Genomic DNA, 23152 nt, shown 5'->3' with positions numbered 1-23152 from the left:
AACTGTCGGCTCAGCCCCAGGCCCTCCACACAACGGTACGCCTCGATCCTTACTGTGTTCCATGCCACAAAGTGCCCAGTACGATACGTGGAAGTGTGCTTCTCTTCATTATTTCTGTTATCAGCTCATAATTTTCCTGCTAAAATTTACACCATGGCCAGGGTCTGTGCTCAAACTGAGCTTATTCACGACTATGTTGTCTATAGCTATAGTTTTACACTTCTTATTTCTCATCTCTTTAACCACTAGACCTTTCTTTTCTTTATCCTCTGCACATTTCTCCCGCGCTAGTCCCCATTTACATAGTTCCTATCATTATTTTTTTTCATTTATTTATTTATTTTTTAATAAATTTTCGTATGTTCTTTCACAGTGCGGTTACTTTGACATCTTTTAATGTCTTAATCATTATAGAGGCCTCTTGTTTAAACAATAATTGAAACTAACACAGGGACATTTTCCATGACCAATCAGCCAGCAGACCCACACGCACAAGCTCTCTTTAACGACCCCAAAAGCCCCGACCGCTTGGACACAGGCGCACAACACCCATTGTGAGTAAAAGCATCTCACCTAAAGTTCAGCCGGCCGGCTGTTGAACGCCTGCGCCCCAGCACCCTTGAGACCATCAATGGAGCAAGAATCCTGTTTGTGACGCCAAAAATTTGGTATATTTTGTTGTTGATGTGTGGGTCTGGCTCAGCTTCCCTCCGGACAGGTCGCTGAGCATGGCAGAATTGGTGATGGAAAAAAATTCTCTGACACAGCCATTTTGGTTATTTTTGTCACATGCTGATGTCAAAAGAAGTCTCCCCAAAAAGGGAAAGGTGATACGTAGGAAATGTATATGTTAGTTTAATACCTGAAGTGAACTTGTGATACTGTTGTACTGTCTATTCAAAATGTTCAATAAAGTTTGTTCAAAAAAAAAAAAAGGGCCTCGACCACATCCACCGACCCGTCCACACCGAAACAAAAACACCCACCGCTAAACTCTTCTGATTTAGTGTATAACTGAATGTAAATTTATCACAGAATGTCCAGTGCTACTCTAAAGGACTACGATATAATTCATCAAGTCTTTGTGTCCCGATAACCTCATCTTCGCGCGTTGATGCTTTTCGGCGTAGTTAGCTTATCTTGTTAGCTAGCTAGCCGCTAACGAAATGAGGCACATGACTCATCGCCAAGCAGAGATCAAGTGCGGATTTTTTGGAATTATTATTTGAAAATGTGCGAAAGAACGACACCCAAGGACAAAGAGGAACTTTGTGGAATAAAAGAAGAAAACGAAGCAGGTTTGTACACGTTTTACTCTCATTTGCTTTGTAAAGAACGACTTTCTATCTTTAAAAATATGCATCACAACATTAAGTTGTTTGGGGAAATCGTTCAAGGTTATTGCCGTTTTTTTTTTTTAAATATTGCCTTTTACTTGCCGGGTTGCTGAACATTTGTTGATGCCAAATGAAATCAGTGCGGAAAACGTTTGCCAAAGAATAACCAATAGTGGGGGGTGAACTCCATGTTTTTCCCAGTATAAAATTTGAACTGATTATTTAACATTTTACATTTTATGGTTTTTATATTTTGTTCAAGCAATTTCTTACTAAAAATGTGCACACTGCCGCGAAAAGGTAAATGGCGGTTGATCAATTTTAGTGAATAAAACACAAAATATTAAGTTTTTTTTAAAAAAATCAAGTACGTATTGGTATTATTTATTTATTAACTTTTTACTGGCTCGGTCAATGAACCTCGGGTGGCCCTGCACTGTTCTGTGCACGTGTGCATAGTTTCACCTCATCCAAACAATTAAAATACATTGAATGCATCCACCCAAGGTTGCACGGATCTTATCAGTGAACAAGCGCATGCTGCAAGGAATCCATCTGCATCTTTGTCTTACTATGGGCTTAAAAAGGGAGTATGCCACAACCCCCTTTTCTACCAACAAGGCCAGGAACATTTATTTCCTGGTAATAAAGTTCCTGTGGCCCAGGTGGTTTGCATCTCCCCCACAAGTCAAAGTTCTTGATAATTTATGCAAATGTCAATGATGATGTATCAGTGGGAGGTCTTGTGTTCCTTTATTACTCATTACTGACACCCTATGGCTGTTAAGCATCATTGCAGTTCCAAAATAATTCAGTGAACTCTTAAAATATTATGGTGTATCTTAGTTGAATTATAATACATATTCCAGAAACGTCTGTGACTATGTCAGGAATGAAATCGGGCATCAGCTGCAACGTGCTTCCTTTTTAAATGCTCGTTGAGCACAGTTGTGCTGCGAAAGGGAGGTTTACATCGTAGGACGTAATTTTGTGAAATGCCCCCATGGTCCGGTCCAAGTTGGGGACCACGCATTGCTCCGTATGCGGCAGGCACAAGTCAAGGTAGCACGGTAGAAAATAAGACAAAGTTGTTGCCTGAGCTTTGACTTGACCAAACCAAATTTGTCTTATTGTGTCCTGCAGACGTCAGTGAAAACGATTTCCTTTCTGTGAAAGAGGAGCCAGACTTGACTCACATCAAAAAGAAGGAGGAGGAGGAGATCAACAAGTCACCAGTGAACGTTCTCCCTATCAAGACTGAAGATGAAAACAAGGATGAGAGTGACGACAACAAAGGGGCGGAGCCTACAAGCAGCAGCTCAAGTCATCACGTGATAACAGAAGGTGATGAAGACCACTGGGGGCCATCACAAGTACATAATAAGGACACATTATCAGACGCTCATGACGATGATGATGATGATGATGATGGGCAAGCCAAAGGTGAAAGGGCATGTCACACTGACTCATTCACTTCAAAGCTGTCTTTAAAAGGGCACGGAAAAACTCACAGTGGTGAAAAACCTTTTTCTTGCTCGGTTTGTGGCAAAAGCTTCTCTCGAAAGTTTCATTTAACAATCCACACAAGAACACACAGTGGAGAAACATCTTTTACCTGCTCAGTATGTGGCAAAAGCTTCTATCAAAAGTTTGATTTAACAATCCACACAAGAATGCACAGTGGAGAAAAACCTTTTTCTTGCTCAGTTTGCGGCAAAAGCTTCTCTCGGAAGTCTCATTTAGTAAGGCACACAGGAACGCACAGTGGAGAAAAACCTTTTTCTTGCTCAGTTTGTGGCAAAAGCTTCTCTCGGAAGTCTCATTTAGTAAGGCACACAAGAACGCACAGTGGAGAAAAACCTTTTTCTTGCTCAGTTTGTGGAAAATGCTTCTCTCAAAAGTCAAGTTTAACAGAACACACAAGAACACACAGTGGAGAAAAACCTTTTTCTTGCTCAGTTTGTGGAAAATGCTTCTCACAAAAGTCAAGTTTAACAAGCCACACAAGAAAGCACACTGGAGAAAACCCTTTTCCCTGCTCAGTTTGTGGTAGACGCTTCTCTGTAAAGTCAAATTTAACTTGTCACACAAGAACACACACTGGAGAAAACCCTTTTTCTTGCTCAGTATGTGGCAAAAGCTTCTCTCATAAGGCAAGTTTCACAAAACACACAAGAACACACACTGGTGAAAAACCTTTTTTCTGCTCAATTTGTGGCAAGAGTTTCTCTCAAAAGTCGCATTTACGACGCCACACAAGAGCACACAGTGGAGACAAGCCATTCAGTTGCAGCGTTTGTGCAAAAAAATTCTTTTCTAAAAAGGGTGCTGCGAGACACAATTGTGCTGGTGACAAAAGCAGCGATCCTTGAAGCTTAAAAAAAGACAACAAAAAAATGAAGGAACTGACTCTTTGTGGTAAGATGTAAATTTAGATTTTGAATAAAATCTGAAAAATTTTATTTTGCAAAGCTCTTTTATTGGCACTAAGCCAATGGGGTCAGAGCCAGAATTATCAATGTGTTTGTGTGATGATTTTTTTGTGTGTTTACATCAAACATGTAAATAAAATTAATTGCCTTTGCATGGAACAACATTTGTGAACATTATGCTTTTCAGTTTTCTTTTTAAACGTACTTAATGGGAAAGGTGTGAGAAGAAACGGTGCTTATGAAATCGGTGCCTTCCACAATCATCAATAAAATCACTTGTTCCACTTGCTCAACTGGCCTTCATTACGCTGTGTGAAAAGGTGAAAAACTGATCTAGAAGTTGAACGATAAAAAGAGCCAGAAGGAGAAACGCGAATAGTCTCAGTTTCTCTCAAAGGTTTTGGTATGTCAGGAGTTGGCAACTTGATGGCGACTGGAGTCAGCGCTGGTTTTCTCACTGTGTTTGGCTGGTTCGTATATGTATGGTCCATTGAACAAAATTCAAACTCTTCAAATATCCCCTCAGATATATTTAATATTTCGCTTTCTGAATAAATTTCTGACGAGCTAAAATCACTTTCTAGGTTGAGCTCTATTAAGTGTGTGGGGTTTGTTGCTAAACAGAATCTCACTTCGGAAAAACTATAATTTTGTCAAATATACTAAATACTTTTTTCATGCTATATTATATTTTTTATACTTTGGATTAGTTATATAATTAAATAGGGAAATATTAAAATTGGAAACCACATACAGACTTAATTCAATTAAGAAGAAATATCGAAACATTTTATAAATATTGAACTCATTGAGAAGAGTCCCAGTATTGAAATAAATATTGAAATATAAAAAATACTTATGTATTAAATTAATTCAATAACCCGACCCCGGATGAGCGGCAGAAAATGGCTGGATGGATGGAATAATTTAAATTGCATACATATTCAAATGAACAAATATGTTAAGAAATATTCAAGAGTGAAATGAAAAAGTTTAAATTAATATTGATATAATGTTGCATATTATAATAATTGAATAAATATTGTAGTATTACATCAGCAAGCTTAAATATACATTGAAATACATTTTTAAAAAATTCATGTTTTTTTTAAATGGCCTAATATAGATATGGGAAGTAACTCTCTTTATGAAACTATGAAGGGACTGGAGCTCACAGAAGTGACCAGTCTTGGTTCTGAAGTTCCGATGTAACCAGATACTGCCCTGAGAGAAAATAGGCCTGAGCATTGTTTATGGTGGGGGCAATTCTCTCGCCAGGTCAGTGACCTTCCAGGGTATGGAAGTAATTTAAGGTGCCTTCAGTGAAGTCCTACTTTGTTCTACTAGAATGAATCCCCATCAAAATACCATCATTTATGACACCACGGCTGGACAAATAATATCCAGAAACACACTTACGCACCACTGAGTGAGTGTTGGACGATATAGCTTCTCTTGAAAGGTCCGACTTGAAAATGTCCTTGCAAGTGTATCTGCAATTAAATCCACACTTTTCCCTCCTTCGGCCATTGTGGTTAAAAAAAAGCAAGAATATATTTTAGATTTTCGAACGGCCGCCAATTACGACTTTCGAGTGTGTTGATTCGGCATTGCGCTGCCCCCTCACGAGTGAGTATCCAATCACAAAACGCGTTCATCACCCTCAGCATAAGGCCAGCGAGAAGGCTCACTGTAACCAACTCGTGATCTGATTGGCTATCGCAACCGTCTAACAAGGCTGTGAAATTGAAAACCTACAACAATCAGCCAATCAAAACAAAGGGATGTTGTAGGCTAAAAGTGACAGCAAAGGGAAGACAACACAAATTAACGTTCAAAATTGTGCTAAGTGGACTGGAGTCAATCCTTGGAGACTAGGCGTCTGAAGAGCTTGGACTGGTAAAAAGAATTTACCAAATCAACAGCAAGGATGTCAATAAGAACAACAAAGTGTTGAAGAGTGAAGGTAGTAAGAGTATAGTGAACAAATACTTTTCTGTCTTCAAAGGACAAGGGACGCTACCTTACACTTATAAAATACATCTCAAGGAAGATGCTAAACCTGTAGTACATGCCCCGAGAAGAGTTCCAGCCCCTCTCAAAGAGAGATTAAAAAAGGAACTGAGCAGAATGACACCGATCGGAGTCATAGAGAAAGTGGAAGAACCCACCGACTGGGTAAATTCCGTCACGTGTGTTAAAAAGAGGAACTTCCCAGAGTTACGTGTTTGCCTCGACCCCAAAGATCTGAATAAAAACATTAAAAGAGAACATTATCAGATTCCCAAGCGTGAAGAAATCCTGAGTGACATGGCAGGTGCTAAATTCTTCAGCAAATTAGAAGCATCGCATGGATTTTGGCAGCTGAAGCTGGACACTGAAAGCAGCAGGTACACCACCTTCAACACACCATTTGGGCGTTTCTGTTTTCTGAGACTGCCATTTGGCATAAAGTCTGCGCCTGAGATCTTTCACAGAGCTATGGAGTCAATCATAGAAGGTCTGGAAGGAACCCGTGTGTACATTGATGATTTGGTTGTCTGGGGAAACACGGAACAAGAACACAATGAAAGACTTGAGGAACTGCTACAAAGAGTTAAAATGAATGGACTTAAACTAAAACGAGAGAAATGTCTGTTTGGAGTTACAGAATTGACATTCTTGGGAGACAAGCTCACGGCAGATGGAGTGGTGCCAGGCAGAACCAAAGTGCAAGCAATACTGGACATGCCAGTTCCAACTGAGAAAAAAGGACTTCTGCGAGCAAATGGGGATGATAAACTTCCGGGGCAAGTTCATTCCAAACCTCTCTTCAAGTCAAAGTCCCTAAGTTTGCTGCTGCATCACAACATAGTCTTTGAGTGGACAACAAAACATGACGAAGAATGGCAAGATCTAAAGAGAACTGTGACAGCTGAGCCAGTCCTTGCCTCCTTTGATCCATCAAAACCAACCAAAATTTCCACGGATGCGTCGAAAGATGGGCTAGGTGCCGTACGGCTGCAAAAGGCGAGAGACACATGGCAACCTGTAGCCGATGCATCCAGGTCAATGTCAGAGACTGAAAAACGCTCTGCTCAGATCGAAAAGGAGTCACTGGGTCTAGTGTTTGGATTTGGCAAATTTCACACGTATGTTTATGGACTGCCCACATTCATAGCAGAGACTGATCATAAGCCACTGATTTCAATTAGGAAGAAAAATCTCAATGACATGACGCCCAGAATTCAACGCATGATGATGACATTGCAGCGCTATGATTTTGAGCTAATATACACGCCTGAAAAATACATTGTGCTTGCTGATGCGTTATCCCGAGTGCCGCACCCTAACAGTGACATCAAGGACTGCGTTACGGCGGAGGAGGCTGAGGCTCACATCATCACTTCAAGCCCTTTATACCGACAGGCAAATGGCCAGGCTGAGAAGGGAGTGCAAATCATCAAGAGACTGCTAAGGAAGGCCAAGGATGATGCATCTGATCCTTACCTTGCCCTATTGAGTTACAGAGCTGCACCTCTGTAGTGTGGAGCTTCTTCGCCTGCTGACCTACTCATGTGCCGTAAGCTTCGCACCACGCTTCCACAAATACCACAAGGACATGACAACAACATTTGGTTTGAAAATAAGAGAATGCTCAAACTCAAACAGAAAATTGCATATGACAGAGCTACAAAACATCTGGAACCTCTTTCTGAGAAAGACACTGTAAGGATTGAGGGACCTAATTGTTGGGACAGAAAAGCGACTGTCCTCAGCGAAGCCGAACCGAGATCTTACATTGTGGAAACAAAGGATGGACAAAGAGTGAGGAGGAACAGGAGGAGTTTGCTGAAGGTTCCCGGGAACTGTAAGAAATCTTCTGATAAGGCTGAGGCTGCAAAGCAGGTGGATACATCGAAGGAGCACAGACCAAAACCACCAGCAACTTCTGGGATGACTGAACCTCTGCGAAGATCAACAAGAGTTAGACGACAACCGGACAGGCTGATTGAAAATGTTTAATGTTGTGTTATTGTTGCTAAAATTGTTGTAGAGCTGCTTGTTGTCAGAAAAAAATGGGTAGATATTGAAAAGAAGTGAAAATAATTGCGAACAAAACAAAATTATTATAATAATAATTATAAAATAAAAAAGCTTTATTAAAAAAAAGGCATAGGCATTGATTAACGTTTGAAAGGGAGATGTAATGATAGCCGTTATATCATTAGTCACTAGTTAGCAGTATTGCCTGATGTGTGTGTGGTCACCAGACGAACTCGTGTGTACGCACATAGACGAGAATGCAAGTCAATAAATAAAGAGACACAAGCTTGCAGCATCACTGGACCTGCGTGACTTCTTAAGATAGAAGACGGAACATTACAGTAACCATTAAAAAAAAACGTATAGTAACCATAAAATTGTTTTTTAAAAAAACGTATCGTAAACATACTAAAGCTGTTGCTTTATGTTATTTACAAAGAATTTTTGTTTAAAATCCCCCTGTCTCTTCTTTTTGTCTTTTCTATATTATGTACGTATTAATAACTGTGTTTGGTTTGCAAATGTCAATAAAGTTATCCAAAAACTATGAGTAAATATTTATCATCTCATCAATATTTGCAAAACAGAGTACCGAGTTTCGAGATCCTCACAATAATAGTTCTCAAAATTATATTTCTTATCAATTTAGCTTAGTTTATGGATATTTTATTGACAATCTAACATCAATATACAAAGACAGAAAAAAATTGGTGGTGGTGGGGAGCGAATCTTTTTCTTCTTGGAAGGGGCGGGCGTGAAATAACTGAGAGGCACTGCTAGTATATGCAGACATCATATTCATACAATCTTGCAGCCCGAGTGAACCACAGCATTGTTGCTTCGTTCGGTAGGAGAAACGTAAACGTCCCACTGCTGTTGCAGCAGCGGCTTCTCGAGGCATCGGCGGAAGTGACGTAGGAGCCGACTCGCCAATGTGGCGTTAATTTAGTTTTTTTTTTTATCAACCGATTTAAAATATTATATAAAATATATATTGAAATAGAACAGCCAGGGGTAAAAACAAACACAGAGGCAAAGAAATATATTTGAAAAATACGTGCTTAAAGCATGACGTCATTAGCAACCGCGCAGCTTCCGAAGGACCTCGACCACATCCACCGACCCGTCCACACCGGAACAAAAACAGTCCACCGCTAAATTCTTCTCATTTAGTGTGGAACTGACTGTAATTTTCTCATAGGATGTCCAGTGCTACTCTAAAGTACCACGACATAATTCATTAAGTCTTTGTGTGCCGATAACCTCATCTTCGCGCGTTGATGCTTTTCGGCGTAGTTAGCTTAGCTTGTTAGCTAGCTAGCCGCTAACGAAAAGAGGCACATGACTCATCGCCAAGCAGAGATCAAGGGCGGATTTTTTGGAATTATCATTTGAAAATGTGTGAAAGAACAACACCCAAGAACAAAGAGGAACTTTGTGGAATAAAAGAAGAGAACGAGCAACATCTTCAACTTCTGGGCGAAGGTTGCGAGCAGCCTCGTGTTGTGCTACACAAAGCAGGTTTGTACACGTTTTACTCTCATTTGCTTTGTAAAGAACGACTTTCTATCGTTCGGAATATGCGTCACAACATTAATTTGTTTGTGGAAATGCGTTCAAGGTTATTGCCGTTTTATTTTTAAATATTGCCTTTTACTTGCAGGTCTGCTGAACATTTGTTGATGCCAAATGAAATCAGTGCAGGAAATAAATGCCAAAGAAAAACCATTAGTGGGGGGTAAACTCACTAAAATGTTTTTCCCAGTATCAAATTTGAACTGATTATTTAACATTTTACATTTTCTGGTTTTTATATCTTGTTGAAGCAATTCCTTACGGAAAGAATTCTGCCTGACTCTAAACAATGTGCACACTGCGGCGAAAACATCAATGGCAGTTGATCAATTTTAGTGAATAAAACACAAAATATGTACGTATCGGTCTTTTTTTATTTATGAACCTTGTACTGTCTTGGTCGGGTGAGAGTCAAAGAACCTCGGGTGGCCCTGCACTGTTTTGTGCACGTTTGCATAGTTTCACCTCATCCAAACATTTAAAATACATTGAATGCATCCACCCAGGGTTGCACGGATCTCATCGGTGAACAAGCCCATGCTGCAAGAAATGCATCTGCATCTTTGGCTTACAATGGGCTTAAAAAGGGAGAACGTCACAACCCCCTTTTCTACCAACAAGGCCAGGAACATTTAGTTCCCGGTCATAAAGTTCCTGTGGCCCAGGTGGTTTGCATCTCCCCCGCAATTCATAGTTCCTGGTAATTTATGCAAATGACAATGTTGTGTTACTTTGTTACTCATTACTGACACCCTATGGCTGTTAAGCATCATTGCAGTTCCAAAATAATTCAGTGAACTCTTAAAATATTATGGTGTCATAGTTGAATTTGAATACATATTCCAGAAACGTCTGTGACTATGTCAGGAATGAAATCGGGCATCAGCCACAACATGCTTCCTTTTTAAATGCTCGTTTATCACAGCTGTGCTGCTAAAGGGAGGTTTACATCGTAGGACGTAATTTTGTGAAATGTCCCCATGGTCCGGTCCAAATCGGGGTCGCACGCATTGCTCCGTATGCGGCAGGCACAAGTCAAGGTAGCACGGTAGAAAATAAGACAAAGTCGCCGCCTGAGGTTTGACTTGACCAAACCAAATGTGTGTTTGTCTTTCTGTGTCCTACAGATGTCAGTGAAAACGATCTCCGTTCTGTGAAAGATGAGCCAGACTTGACTCACATCAAAAAGGAGGAGGAGGAGGAGCAGATCAACAAGTCACCACTGAACGTTGTCCCTATAAAGACTGAAGTTGAAAACAAGGATGAGAGTGAGGACAACAGAGGGGCGGAGCCTACAAACAGCAGTTCAAGTCATCACGTGACAACAGAAGGTGATGAAGACCACTGGGGGCCATCACAAGCACATAATGAGGACACATTATCAGACACTCATGACAATGATGATGGGCAAGCTAAAGGTGAAAGGGCATGTCACACTGACTCATTAACTTCAAAGCTGTCTTTAAAAGGGCACACAAGAACACACAGTGGAGAAAAAACATTTTCATGCTCATTTTGTCGCAAAAGCTTCTCTCGAAAGTCACAATTAACAAGGCACGCAAGAACACACAGCGAAGAGAAGCCTTTTTCCTGCTCAGTTTGTGGCAAAAGCTTTTTTTTAAAGTCATATTTAATAAAACACACAACAATACACAGTGGAGGAAAACATTTTTCCTGCTCAGTTTGCGGAAAAAGTTTCTCTCAAAAGTCACATTTAACAGAACACACAAGAACACACAGTGGAGAAAAGCCTTTTTCTTGTTCAATTTGTGGCAAGAGTTTCTCTCAAAAGTCGCATTTAACAATCCACACAAGAACACACAATGGAGAAAAACCCTTTTCCTGTTCAGTTTGTGGAAAATGCTTCTCTCATAAGGCAAATTTAACAAGCCACACAAGAACACACAGTGGAGAAAAGCCTTATTCTTGCTCAATTTGTGGCAAGAGTTTCTCTCAAAAGTCGCATTTAACAATCCACACAAGAACACACAGTGGAGAAAAACCCTTTTCCTGCTCAGTTTGTGGAAAATGCTTCTCGAAAAAGTTTAATTTAATAAAACACACAACAACACATAGTGGAGAAAAACCCCTTTCCTGCTCAGTTTGTGGCAAGAGTTTCTCTCGAAAGTCACATTTAACAATCCACACAAGAACACACAGTGGAGAAAAGCCTTTTTCTTGCTCAGTTTGTGGCAAAATCTCTCAAAATGCAACGTTAACAAGTCACTCAACAACACATAGTGGAGAAAAACCCTTTTCCTGCTCAGTTTGTGGCAAAGGATTCTCTCAAAATGCACATTTAACAAGGCACACAAGAACACTCAGTGGAGAAAACCCTTTTTCCTGCTCAATTTGTGGCAAGAGTTTCTCTCGAAAGTTGCATTTAACAATCCACACAAGAACACACAGTGGAGAAAAACCATGTTCCTGCTCAGTTTGTGGCATAAGCTTTTCTGTAAAGTCAACTTTATCATATCACACAAGAACACACAGTGGTGAAAAACCGTTTTCCTGCTCAGTTTGTGGAAAATGCTTCTCGAGAAAGTTTAATTTAATAAAACACACAGCAACACATAGTGGAGAAAAACCCTTTTCCTGCTCAGTTTGTGGCAAAGGATTCTCTCAAAATGCACATTTAACAAGGCACACAAGAACACATAGTGGAGAAAACGCTTTTTCCTGCTCAATTTGTGGCAAAGGATTCTCTCAAAAGGCACATTTAACAAGTCACACAAGAACACATAGTGGAGAAAACCCTTTTTTCTGCTCAATTTGTGGCAAGAGTTTCTCTCGAAAGTTGCATTTACGGATCCACTCAAGAACACACAGTGGAGAAAAACCCTTTTCCTGCTCAGTTTGTGGCAAAAGCTTCTCTGTAAAGTCAAATTTACGAATCCACATAAGAACGCACAGTGGAGACAAGCCATTCAGTTGCAGCGTTTGTGCTAAAAAATTCTCCACTAAACAGGGTGCTGAGAGTCACAATTGTGCTGGTGAGAATAGCAGCGATCCTTGAAGCTTAAAAAAAATAAAACAAAAAACTGATGGAACTGACTCTTTGTGGTAAGATGTAAATGTGATTTTGAATAAAATGTGATAAATTCAATTTTGCAAAGCTTTTTTATGAACATTTAGCCAATGTGATCAGTGCCAGAAGAACCAATGTGTCTGAGTGATGATCATTTGTTTTGGTGTTTACATCTGTCAGGTTCGCCAATTTGACATATAGGGTTCATAGCTGAAAGGAGAGACACGCAGCCCAAGTGGAGACAGAAAGGTTAACAAAGTTTATTTGGCAACTTCATCTCCCTTCTGTTCCTCGATGTTTTTCATACATTCCCTTTTATAACTTCGAGAAATCAGATTACATTCAAGGGTGGTACAGTTCGTCTTCTCAAAAGCTGGTTTAGTCCGGTTTATCATGAGCGTGCCGTCGTGGGTCGCAGCTGACTTTGACGTCAGCATCTCTTATCAGGACCTAGCACGATGTTGCTTGCTTCAGACTTTGAGGCCAACTTCTTTATCAGGACTCATCACGACGTTGTTTACTTCATCCTCACTTCTGAAGAAGTGCCACCGCCCTGCCAATTGCAGACACCTCTCTGCAGTAAAGGTTTCCTCCTGTACCTCCACTCTGACTGTAAACACTCAAGCATAGTCCACTACACTAATTTGCAACATGATATGTGCACCATGTATTGAAATAAAGTTGCGTCATGGCAAATGTATAATAACCTCCAAATATTATTCTAACAACATCAAACATGTAAATAAAATTAATTGCCTTTGCCTGGAATAACATTTGTTAACGTTATGCTTTTCAGTTGTCTTTTTAATCGTACTTAATGGAAAAGGTGTGAGAAGAAACGGTGCTTATGAAATCGCTGCTTTCCACAATCATCAATAAAATCACTTGCTCAACTGGCCTTCATTACGCTGTGAAAAGGTGAAAAACTGAACTAGAAGTTGAACTCGAAAAATAACAAGAAAGAGAAGCGTGAATAGTCTCAGTTTCTCTGAAAGGTTTTGGTATGTCAGGAGTTGGCAACTTGATGGCGACTGGAGTCAGCGCTGGTTTTCTCGCTGTGTTTGGCTGGCTTGTATATGTATGGTCCATTGAACAAAACTCAAACTCTTCAAATATCCCCTCACATACATTTAATATTACGCTTTCTGAATACATTTCTTCTTTCTAGGTTGAGGTCTATCAAGCGGTTTGTTGCTAAGCAAAATTTCACTTCGGAAAAAAACTATCATTTTGTCAAATATACCAAATATTTTTTTTCATGCTTTATTATATTTTTATACATTGGATTACGAACGACTCTGAGTTCAAACAAATTGGAGTCCGAACAAAAAAATAGAGAAATTCTTGCTTCGCAGTTCGAACAAACATCGGAGTTCGAACGTCGGTATGACGCGTGAGTGCGTACGCGAGGGTGGGATGCTGAGCGGCGTACGGGTGAAGATCGCTCTCTTGCTCTCTTTGTGACCAACTGTTGTCGCGTGCGGACGTGCTGCGTTTTGCTCTCGCGTTTTATAAAGGTGTACGAAGTGTTTTAGCCTCTAATCATGCCTCCAAAGAAAGTCAGTGCAAGCAGCAAAGGAATGGTTTCGGTGTTCGAACAATTCGCTTTTCGAACAGGGTTCAGGAACGGATTATGGTCGAGAACCGAGGTTCCACTGTATTTATATAGTGAAATAGGAAAATATTAAAATGTAAAATTGGAAACCACATACAGACTTAATTCATTTAATCACAAATATAGAAACATTTTATAAATATTGAACTCATTGAGAAGAGTCCTGATCTTGAAATAAATATTGAATTATAAAAAATACTAAAAAATTAATTCAATAACCCGACCCTGGATGAGCGGCAGAAAATGGCTGGATGGATTTATTTAAATTTAAATTGCACACATATTCAAAAGAACAAATATGTTAAGAAATATTCAAGTGTGAAATAAAAAGGTTTAAATTGTTGATAATTTTACATATTAAAATAATTGAATAAATATTGTATTACATAAGCAAGCTTAAATATAAATTGAAATAAATGAAAAAAAAAGTCGTGTATTTTTAAATGGCCTATAGATATGGGAAGTAATTCTCTTTATGAAACTATGAAGGGACTGGAGCTCACAGAAGTGACCAGTCTTGGTTCTGAAGTTCCGATGTAACCAGATACTGCCCTGAGACAAAATAGGCCTGAGCATTGTTTATGGTGGGGGCAATTCTCTCGCCAGCTCAGTGACCTTCCAGGGTATGGAAGTAATTTAAGGTGGTCACGAGTAGACTGGTCGTATCAAAGGGGAGACGCATCTGCTCTCCCTCTGGGGGACTTTTGGAGGGAAATCCCAAAGACTAGCGTGATGGGAATGCATATGCAACAAGGGAAAATTAGATATTCATATCCAATTTGGGCATTCCCTATAAGAAGGGAATGTCTGAGAGGGGGCTCGCACGATTTTGGGGAGACTTCTTTTGATATCAGCATGTGACGAGAAAAAATCTTTTTCGAACCAGTTCTTTTCCATCACCAATCCAGCCTTGCTCGGCTGCCTCTCCGGAAGGCAGCAAGGACCCACAGAGATAATAGAATTACGCTTTTTTAAATTTTGATGACGTCATAACCCCGCCTACAGAATTACGCTTTTGTCTCTTTGTCCCCGCCTACAGAATTACGCTTTTGTCCAAAATGGCCGCTATCCCCGCCCCCTGTGTTAAAACTATCCAATCTCCAGCCACCTATTTAAAAATATTTACATATTCCCTGCCCTTGAAGGTTTAATACCACGCCTACAGAATTACGCTTTTGTCGAAGTGGGCCCCGCCTACAGAATTACGCTTATTGTCATTGTGATGACGTTGTGTGTGTGTGTGTGTGTGTGTGTGTGGGCCAAGCCCCCCTCCCAAACTGTATGCTTCTTATGTTAAAAACAATGTGTTCCCTGCGTGCGTGCGTCCCCAACCCAAACTGTACTTATGTTATTCATATTTTAATATCTGAAGTATATAAAGCATCCAATGCAATGTTCTATTTAAATAAATAAAATTAAATTAAACGAGTGAAATAATATGAGTTGAAAAGAGCAGGCGTTGTTTTTACCTTTGAATAAGATGTTTATTCGGTGGATATAGGTCATCCATATTTTAATATCTGAAGTATATAAAGCATCCAATGAAATGAGCTATATCTGATTAAATAATGTAGATGTATAAAATTAAATTAAACGAGTGAAATAATATGAGTTGAGAAGAGCAGGCGTTGTTATTACCTTTGAATGATATGTTTATTCGGTTGATATTTGCCCTTTTTGCAAACATGTCTGGACATATTCCCAGCGACATAAGTTTAAACATGGTATTGTGCAGGCTTGGGGGGTTGTCCGGGCAAGACGCCGGCCATAGACACCCTCCAAGCCTGCAGCAGCCTCAAGGTGTTTCAAAAGATAGTGAGTGGCAGGCAACTGTCGACATCCGGTCGTCAGACCCCTTGCCTTTTTTGTAAAATCTGCCTAGTCATGTTTGCATGTCTGGACATGTATTTGTTGGCTACATTTGGACAGTCAAACGCCGTCATTTATCCCGCTACGGACGAGAAAAATGAAGGGTGATGTCTCCACCGCTCCCGCCCCTCGCACCCTCCTATTTCCCTGTACGTCACAGCCTTCCTACTGCCGGCAGCCCCCATGTTTGTAGTCCTTTTTTGTAGTCCATACGCTGAGTAAAATAGCAACCAGCCTGGTTAAGAAATAGAATACAGCTAGGTTAAGAATATAGCACACAGCTAGGCAACCCCCATGTTTGTAGTTTATACAGGTAAGCAAAGAAATATTAGATATTAGAATATTATATATTATTATAGATATATATTATAGTATAAATATATATATAAATATATATATATATATATATATAATAAATAGCATATATATATATATATATATATATATATATATATATATATATATATATATATATATATATATAATAAATAGCATGCTGCTAAGAAACAGCGTACAGCTAAGAAATAGTATGTAGTTAGGTTAAGAAACAATATACATTTAGGTTAAGAAAATAGAATACAGCTAAGAAACAACATGCGTTTAGGTTAAGAAATAGCAGCTAAGCTAAGATATCATTAAGGTCGTTTTACCAATTATTTTTCCTTTCAAGGAGGAACATCATCTTGTCTGTAGACATCCCCAAGTCATCTTTGCAACAAGCTTCGACATGTTTTCACGTATTTCTTATCTATAGTTGGACAGACAGACGACCACCAAGTTGTGGTCGTGTGTGTAAGCATAAACAACACCGCCCGCCCCCCAGAATCACGCTTCTGTCAAAAATAAGCACATCCCCTACTATCATATCCCGACCCCAGTCTCAATACAGCCAAAGCCCAAGTCACGCTCTGCACAGACAAACCAATTTTTCCGGCTGAAGAGCCAGACCTACTCTAAAAATGAAGACGCTCAGAACAAGACGCCGCGTGGTCATGGACATCACACCGAGAAGGGTGACAACCATCGCTGCACCTGATCAGGTTTCTAATAACATTGCAGAGCTCTCATCAGGTAAACAATGCAACTATTAACTAACTATATCGCTATATAATATTTAATTATGGTATCTTTGTACTGCAGATAGCGGTGTGGATGAACCTACTGTTGTAGTACGGTAATTTGTCAATGGGTGGTGCTGTTGCTTAATGCTGTGACTTTGTGTATCGCGAAGAAGACTGTTTACTTCCGGTTTCTCTGCGCTGCTGTTATGTTGCTGGCTGTTGCGCACTTCAATAAAGAACGGCTCACGCCACAAATTCAACAGGTTATGGGCCCAGAACGGCGCTAAAAAGGCTGCTTACTCGAATTATTTGTAAGAGATAAACAGTACCGTGGGATTTCACGATGGATGAGAAGCTGTTTATTGACAAGCTGAGCGGACCGGAGAATTGGGCAACGTGGAAGTTTCAGATGGAGCACTTGCTAAAGGCTAAAGGACTGTGGGGCATGCTAACAGAGACAGACACGCTAGCCGCCGATGCTAACGCCCACGAACAGGCTGAATTCACTAAACGGAGTGAGAAGGCATTCTCCATGATAGCACTGAATGTGAGTACAACCCAGTTGTATTTGATAACAAGTTGTCAGAATCCCAAAGAGGCGTGGACTACGCTGAAAGGCCATTTTGAGAGAGATACCTTGGCAAATAAACTGTTTTTGAAGAAAACATATTTCCGATGTGAAATGAAGGAAGGAGAACGTTTGACTCAGCATTCAAAACAAATGAAGGAGCTTACTGATCAGCTATCAGCAATAGGAGCTGTAATTGAAGAGGAAGACCAAATTGTAACACTTTTGGGAAGCTTGCCACCAAGTTATGCCACAATTGTCACTGCACTAGAAACAAAGATTGACAATCTGACACTGCAGTTTGTTCAGCAAGCATTGATAAATGAGGAGCAAAAACGAGTTAATGCTAGTGCTGTAACAGGTGGTGCATCAGCCATGTCCACACAATTTCAAGCAACTGTGCAGGATAGCTCGAATGCAGTGGGAGCAGAAGGACGGAGCAAGTGGAGGTGTTACAAATGTGGGAAAGAAGGTCATATCAAGCGTGATTGTCCAAGCTGGAAACGCAAAGATAAGCAGAAAACTCACAAAGCTAAAAGCATGATGTGTGAAGATGAAGAAGATGCAACAGAAGGTGCTTTTGTCACAAAAGAAGTACATTCAACTGACAAATCGCAACAAGGTGAATGGTTGATTGATTCAGGAGCATCAAAGCACATGACATGTCATAAAGATATACTTCAAGAATACCACCAGTTCTTAAAGGCACAGACTGTAAAACTAGGTGACGGCAGGGTGGTTGATGCCCTTGGAATAGGAAATGTCTGTTTGGAAATGACTTTCAAACACAGGGATTCAAAACGGATTACAATGTATGATGTTCTGTATGTTCCTTAGCTATCTGGAAATCTTTTCTCAGTGGGAGCTGCTACCAAAAAGGGAAATACAGTACAGTTCAGGAAATTTCACTGCTACATTCGTGGAAAAAATGGAATCCTCCATGGAATAGGAACTCAAAGAGCTGATGGACTTTATCAGCTGGATGTTGAAGGAAATTCACCCGCCTGTCACGGTGCATCACTCGCAGCTAGTCTGTGGCACCAGCGCCTGGGACACACCACCAAGCTGAAGGAACTGAAGGATCTAGTAAAAGGGGTGGACTTTTCTGCAGAAACAGAGATTCCATTCTGTGAAGGATGTGTGGAAGGCAAACTGTCCAAACGGCCATACAAGTCGATTGGAGGAATACGGTCCAAACGCAGAATGCAGCTCATTCACAGTGATGTCTGTGGTCCCATGCAGACTGAATCTATTGGTGGAGCAAAATATTTTGTGACATTCATTGATGACTACTCGAGATGCTGCAAGGTATACTTCATGAAACAGAAGAATGAAGTTCTTTACAAATTTAAGGAATTTGAGAAAACATTCTCGAATGAATGTGGGCAAAATATCACAAGACTGAGAACTGACAATGGTGGTGAGTACACATCAAAGGAGTTTCAAGAATATTTGAAGGATCAAGGCATCCATCATGAAATGACTGTTCCTCACTCACCGCAGCAAAACGGTGTTGCAGAAAGAAAAAATAGGACACTAGTTGAAGCTGCTAGAAGCATGCTATCTCATGCAAAGTTACCAAAGATGTACTGGGCAGAGGCTGTAGCCACGGCAGCTTACATTCAGAACAGGCTGCCCACATCTGTCTTGAAGCAAGAAACACCCTACAAGAGATGGTATGGAATATAACCTGACATGAGACACATAAGGGTTTTTGGCTGTATTGCTTATGCACATATTCCTGACGAAGATAGACGCAAACTGGACAAAAAGGCTGTAAAACTTCGTTTTGTGGGATATGCAAACAATGCAAAGGGCTACCGTATGTACGATGAAGAACGAAAAAGGATTCTGATTCGTCGTGATGTCATCTTCAACGAATCCAACTTTGATTGGAAAGAACAAGTGGAAGTAACCTGCTCAGAGACTGAAATCAGCATGGAAGAAGATGAGAGTGAAACACAAGAGGTCATTGTTGATACACCTGTTAGAACAAGTGACCGACTGAAAAAAGCTCCAAAGAGATATGGATATGATGAGTTTGCTGATACAGTTATTGTTGATCATCATGCCAAAATATGCTGTGTGACGGAACCAGTCACGATGAAAGAAGCAATGATGAGTCCAAATGCAAAGGAATGGCAGGAGGCAGCTGATTTGGAATATGAGTCGCTGTTGGAAAATGAAACGTGGGACCTGGTGGATTTACCAAAGGAAAGAAATGCAGTCGGATCAAGATGGGTTTTCAAAGTCAAGTATCTTAGTGATGGACAACTGGAGCGATACAAGTGTCGACTTGTCGCCAAAGGTTACTCACAGTTGTTTGGTACTGACTATTATGAAACCTTTTCACCAGTGGTACGATTCAACTCAATTCGTACGTTACTGTCCTTTGCTATCCAAAACAATTTACATGTACACCAGATGGACGTTGTAACTGCATTCCTCAATGGACACTTAGAAGAAGAAATCTACATGGAGCAACCAGAGGGATACGTCAAACCTGGGCAAGAACACTTGGTATGTAAGTTGAAAAAATGAATTTATGGACTGAAGCAGTCACCTCGCTGCTGGAGCAAAGCCTTCACCGAGTTCATGACGGAAATAGGATTTAAACAGAGTACAGCTGATTCATGTGTGTTTGTTAGATCAAGAGAAGAGCTTGAGATACTTGCTGTGTATGTGGATGATCTCATTCTGATAACACAGTCAAAGGAGAACATGAACCTGCTGAAAACGACCCTCGGTGAGCGCTACAAGATGAAAGACATGGGTGAGTTGTCCTACATACTGGGCATCTCTGTGGTCCAAGACAAAGATAAGAACTGTGTCTTTCTTAGTCAGAAGCATTATATCGAGGCTATACTCAAGAGATATGGAATGGACAATGCAAACCCTGTAGCAACTCCTGCTGATGCCAATGTCAAATTAAGGAAAAGCGATGGTGTCAGTAAGCCAGTAAATCAACAAATCTATCAATCAATGGTAGGAAGTTTGCTGTATGCTGCAATGGCCACACGACCAGACATAGCTCATGCAGTGAGCACTGTGTCAAAGTTCAACGCAAATCCAGACGCTGCACATCTGACTGCTGTGAAGAGGATATTCCGATACTTGAAAGGGACAGCAAACCTTTCTCTCAAGTATGAGCAGTCAAACAAAGATACTTTGATTGGATTCTCTGATGCTGATTGGGCTGGTGATCAAGATGACCGCCGCTCAACAACAGGCAATATATTCCTAGGAAGTGGAGGAGCCGTGAGCTGGCTTAGCAAGAAACAGGCGACAGTTGCACTTTCAACAGCTGAAGCTGAATATGTCGCACTGAGTCAAGCTGCACAAGAAGGTGTTTGGTTGAGACGATTACTGAGTGATCTTGGGATGAAGGATATGTCCATAAGAATTTTGGAGGACAACCAAGGAGCAATCGCAATTGCAAAGAATCCTGTGGACCACTCCAGAACTAAACACATTGACATTCGATACCACTACATCCGTGAATGTGTACAGAATGGACAAATTGAGATCAAATATTGTCCAACAAATGACATGAAAGCGGATATATTGACCAAGCCACTTACGAAACAAAGATTTGAAAATCTTAGAAGGGAAATTGGACTATTTCCAGTCTAAATATATGTTGGTGTCTGACAGTTGAATTGGTTAAAATGTGTGAAACGTGAAAAAAGAGTTCCTGAAGAAATGTGAAAAAGAGTTCCTGAAGTTCACTGTAAAAGAGAAATGTGCTTTTGGTTTGCCTGTCTTGACATTTTTTGAAAAAGGGAGCACAGCTCTGTAAAATTGTTTAAAACCTTGAGATACCATTGTAAAATTAAGTGGGAGTGTTGTAGTACGGTAATTTGTCAATGGGTGGTGCTGTTGCTTAATGCTGTGACTTTGTGTATCGCGAAGAAGACTCTGTTTACTTCCGGTTTCTCTACGCTGCTGTTATGTTGCTGGCTGTTGCGCACTTCATTAAAGAACGGCTCACGCCACAAATTCAACAAAATTCCGTGGGGATATTGGAGGGCGGACTCCACTACGAATAGACAGAGTAAGTCTTTAAAACTGTGTAAAACCGTAAGAATACTAGTCAATGTTACGTGAAGAGACAGAGATAGTCTATAAAACTGATAGAGGATAACAGGGGTGTATCCTCCACGCGCGTTTGAAGGGGGAAAAATAAGGGGAAGAGAAATAAGGGAAAAGAGAGAGATAAGGGGAAAAAGAAAAAAAGGGAAAAATAAAAGTCAAGAGGGAAAATAAAGGAAAAATAGGGGGAAAAATAGTGTGAATGAATAAGTGTGTGTGGCGCTATGCGATAAATGGATACATAGAAATGGTTGCCCCCCCCGAAATTTTATTGTCGTTGGGCTGAATGTCATTTTCCAATGAGAACATGAGGACTTTAGTCTCTGTATGTTTATCAGGGTGCAATATTAGCTTCGCCAGCAGAGGGTGCCTAGGACCTTGCTCATCAGAGCCGACGCTGACTACCGTAGCAGAAGAACAGTCAATTTGTGATGACGCAAGAGAAGCTACGCTTCAAGAACATTTCTGAATGTTACTATTGTGCCCTGACAGGTAAAATCTATTGTAAATAAGCTAAAAAGGATAAGCAGGAGTAGACAATGGTCACAAACGTTGCAGGTGTTGTAGATGTCTAGTTAGATAGAAGATGTGTGTATATAAATTAGTTTTTGAATATGATTCGTGACGACGTACGTTTGCAATGGCGGATACGTTGTGCGACGCGATCGCGGGAGACGAAACAATACAGCATGATATGTGTAATTTGGTAACTGACGTTGCGAGGTGTTTAGAAGTTGAAGTTGTGGCCAAAGTTAATGTGAAACAGGATAGGTTGTGTCATGAGGTGCCAGTATTAATCTTAGTGTTTTGCCAAGCTAAGCTCCAAAGTGCATGTTGTGGGCTTCTATTAGCACTAACCCATTAGCCAGTGCTGGAAACCATTGCCCACATTTAATGTTTTAGAAATCTATTAATTCTTAGGTTTCATCACAAAGATATACAATGTTCATCCTGAAGTTCTCAATGTTTAAGACAACTGTAGTAAAGTAGATTAAACCAGTTCAGTATGTGAAAAAGTATTGTAAGAGCAACAGCTAAAACCCTTTAATTTAATTATATTTCATTGAGTTATAGTCTTTGTTATTAAACGTGCATATTGTGTTTTCCTCGCTAACATAATACAGCAAGTTATGTGGTCTAAGATATAAAACCATTGTCATAGAATTGTCAGAAATTGTAATAGAAATGGTTTTGGTGTGACGGTAGCAGAAGAACAGTCAATTTGTGAGGACGCAAGAGAAGCTGCGCTTCAAGAACATTTCTGAATGTTACTATTGTGCCCTGACAGGGAGAAGTGCTGCTGATTGGAGAAAAATAAATACGTTGCACGGCAGATGAGTTGGCCCATCATTTCAAGCTGTGTAACATGTGCATGGAGGCTTGCAACCTCATTTTGGAACGGGAAATTTAACTAACAACTGTCTGGGAAGCAGAAGCTTGGGAATTACCTAAAACAGAGTAATTGTCAACCTGTTCAGGGATTGGAGAACAGTTAAGGGAAACATGGGGAAATCAAACAGTAAAAAGCTAGAAAAAAAGGATCCGAAAC

At 40.3% G+C, this 23152-nt stretch overlaps 2 protein-coding genes across 2 annotated transcripts; both read left to right on the top strand.

Annotated features, from left to right (window-relative positions):
* The first annotated feature begins 1036 nt into the window (after positions 1–1036).
* On the top strand, positions 1037–3721 carry LOC148341690 (uncharacterized). Its single transcript, XM_088287922.1, has 2 exons — positions 1037–1078; positions 2987–3721. The coding sequence occupies exons 1-2, from the start codon at positions 1037–1039 to the stop codon at positions 3707–3709; spliced, it is 765 nt and encodes a 254-aa protein (XP_088144048.1). The 3' UTR covers positions 3710–3721.
* A 6766-nt stretch (positions 3722–10487) lies between these two features.
* Positions 10488–13155, top strand: LOC148341689 (uncharacterized; the record flags this gene model as incomplete). Its single annotated transcript, XM_088287920.1, has 1 exon — positions 10488–13155. A coding segment is annotated over one exon (1899 nt), but the record flags the coding sequence as incomplete, so codon positions are not given.
* Positions 13156–23152: the final 9997 nt, after the last annotated feature.

The sequence above is a fragment of the Idiotropiscis lumnitzeri genome, chromosome 2, assembly GCF_059441095.1.
Source record: "Idiotropiscis lumnitzeri isolate Australia: NSW breed Sydney's pygmy pipehorse chromosome 2, RoL_Ilum_1.0, whole genome shotgun sequence".
NCBI lineage: Eukaryota > Metazoa > Chordata > Actinopteri > Syngnathiformes > Syngnathidae > Idiotropiscis > Idiotropiscis lumnitzeri.
The sequence above is the reverse complement of the archived record's forward strand: the minus strand, read 5'-3'. Positions and strand labels throughout refer to the sequence as shown.